At 51.3% G+C, this 1,747-nt stretch overlaps 1 protein-coding gene across 1 annotated transcript; it reads right to left on the bottom strand.

The window, feature by feature from the left end:
* Positions 1–211: 211 nt before the first annotated feature.
* LOC123058975 (cysteine proteinase EP-B 2-like) lies at positions 212–1,005 on the bottom strand. The gene has a single exon (XM_044481641.1). The coding sequence runs from the start codon at positions 955–957 to the stop codon at positions 439–441; it is 519 nt and encodes a 172-aa protein (XP_044337576.1). The 5' UTR covers positions 958–1,005; the 3' UTR covers positions 212–438.
* Between the last annotated feature and the right edge of the window lie 742 nt (positions 1,006–1,747).

Here is a 1,747-nt window from a genome sequence, read left to right as displayed (position 1 = left end):
GCATTTGATTGTGACATGCATAATTTTTCATGTTTAGATTTTTTTCCTTACGCAGAAATTTCTCACATAGTTCAAATTATAAGGATTGAATTTGTATGCTACATAACATTTAAAAACTATATACCATTTCTACAGGAACGCGCGGGATCGTATCGACTAGTCTAAATAAAGTACTCCACTACCTGCTTCATAATTTTTGACATGATTTTAGTTCAAATTTAAATTTTGAACTAACATTACCAGTATATTACATTGTTACATTGTTACATTACTTACATAAATCCAAACAAATTATGTGTATCGTCCTGGCCCCACGCTACACACACCTAATTATTGCGTGTGGACGGAGAAGCACTTGACTCAGCTGTAATTTATTTTCACCCTAATTTAACTAGTAGGAATGATAGTAGAAATAATTCAGACACGCAGACGAGTCGATCACTGCGACTCCCAGGCGCCGAGCGCGCGCCTGGGCGTGGGCTTGGGCTTGCTGTCGGTCTTGACGGGGTAGGACGCCTCCATGGCGATGCCGCAGAGCCCGCCCGCGGCGCCGGAATCCTTCTCCACCCTGATGTAGCCCTGCTCCCCCCACGACGGCCCCCACGAGTTCTTCACCGTCCAGTACGCCTTGCCGTCCTCTGCCACGCCGTACCCGACCACCGCGACGCCGTGGTCCAGCTCCGTGCCGCAGCTGCCGGTGAAGATCCCCTCGGAGTAGAACATGAACGCCTTCCCGCTGGCCTCGACGGCCACGGACACGGGCTGGTTCGCCACCGCCTGGGCCAGCGCCTCCTCGCTGTTGGCCGGCACGTCCTGGTGCCCGTCGATGTGCACCACCACGGGGGAATTCTGGGCCGCTCTCGCGACGTTGCAGGTGCCTTGGGCGGCGCGGTACGGGTAGGCAGCCTCGGTGATGAGCCCGCCGTTGCTCTTGATGTACTCGAAGGCGTTGTCCATGAGCCCGCCCTGGCACCCTTCGTTGTCCGCCGTGTCGCAGTCGATGAGCTCCCGGTTCGTGGCCGAGGTGCAGGCCTGATTCATTCCTTCGTCGTTGGATCGGATCGCCGTGATAGTCTGCTGACCGTAGGTGTGCCGTTCTATGGACGCTGCGCCGCCGTAGAATCGGTAGATGCAGTTACTGGTGATACTCGATCATGGCGGATGACGACGTAGCCCGTTGCGCCGGTCGAGAGGATCAAAGACGGCATTAATGGCAGTCACGGGGGGCGGGGTGCATGCTCGATTGTAACTGCACCGGCTGGCCGCCTAGCCGTTCGCCGCCGGCGGGGTAGTCTGCCGCGGTATTGCTCGCCTTCACCTACCTCTCTCAAGTGTCAAGAGACACAATGTTATCTTTTTTACTTTTTAAGAGAAAAGGCCATAGTTCAACTTTATAGATAAAGCCATCAGCCAGAGTTTGAACATAACATCAATTTCTAGAATTAGCAACCAAAAATACACGCAGCGAGAGTTTTAAAGAAACACGATTACACAGCATCAACCATCGTCAGCTTGGTCGATCCGAAGCAAAGAAGACGCCGTAGAGTTGTAGTGCACACATGAGATCAGCACACTCGTTGCCTCGCTATCATTCTCCTTAGTCAATAATTTCCACTGCTGAAAAAGGAAATCAGTTTAAACAAGCAGTGAACATGTTTAGAAGGAAAGATGTTTTCGATAGTAAATTTGTTCCTAGTAATCCATAACACCCACAACATAGCCGAAAACCCGAACCAAAATAGGCGTC

This window comes from Triticum aestivum, chromosome 3A, assembly GCF_018294505.1.
Source record: "Triticum aestivum cultivar Chinese Spring chromosome 3A, IWGSC CS RefSeq v2.1, whole genome shotgun sequence".
NCBI classification, from domain to species: domain Eukaryota; kingdom Viridiplantae; phylum Streptophyta; class Magnoliopsida; order Poales; family Poaceae; genus Triticum; species Triticum aestivum.
This window is presented reverse-complemented; position numbering and strand designations above follow the sequence as displayed.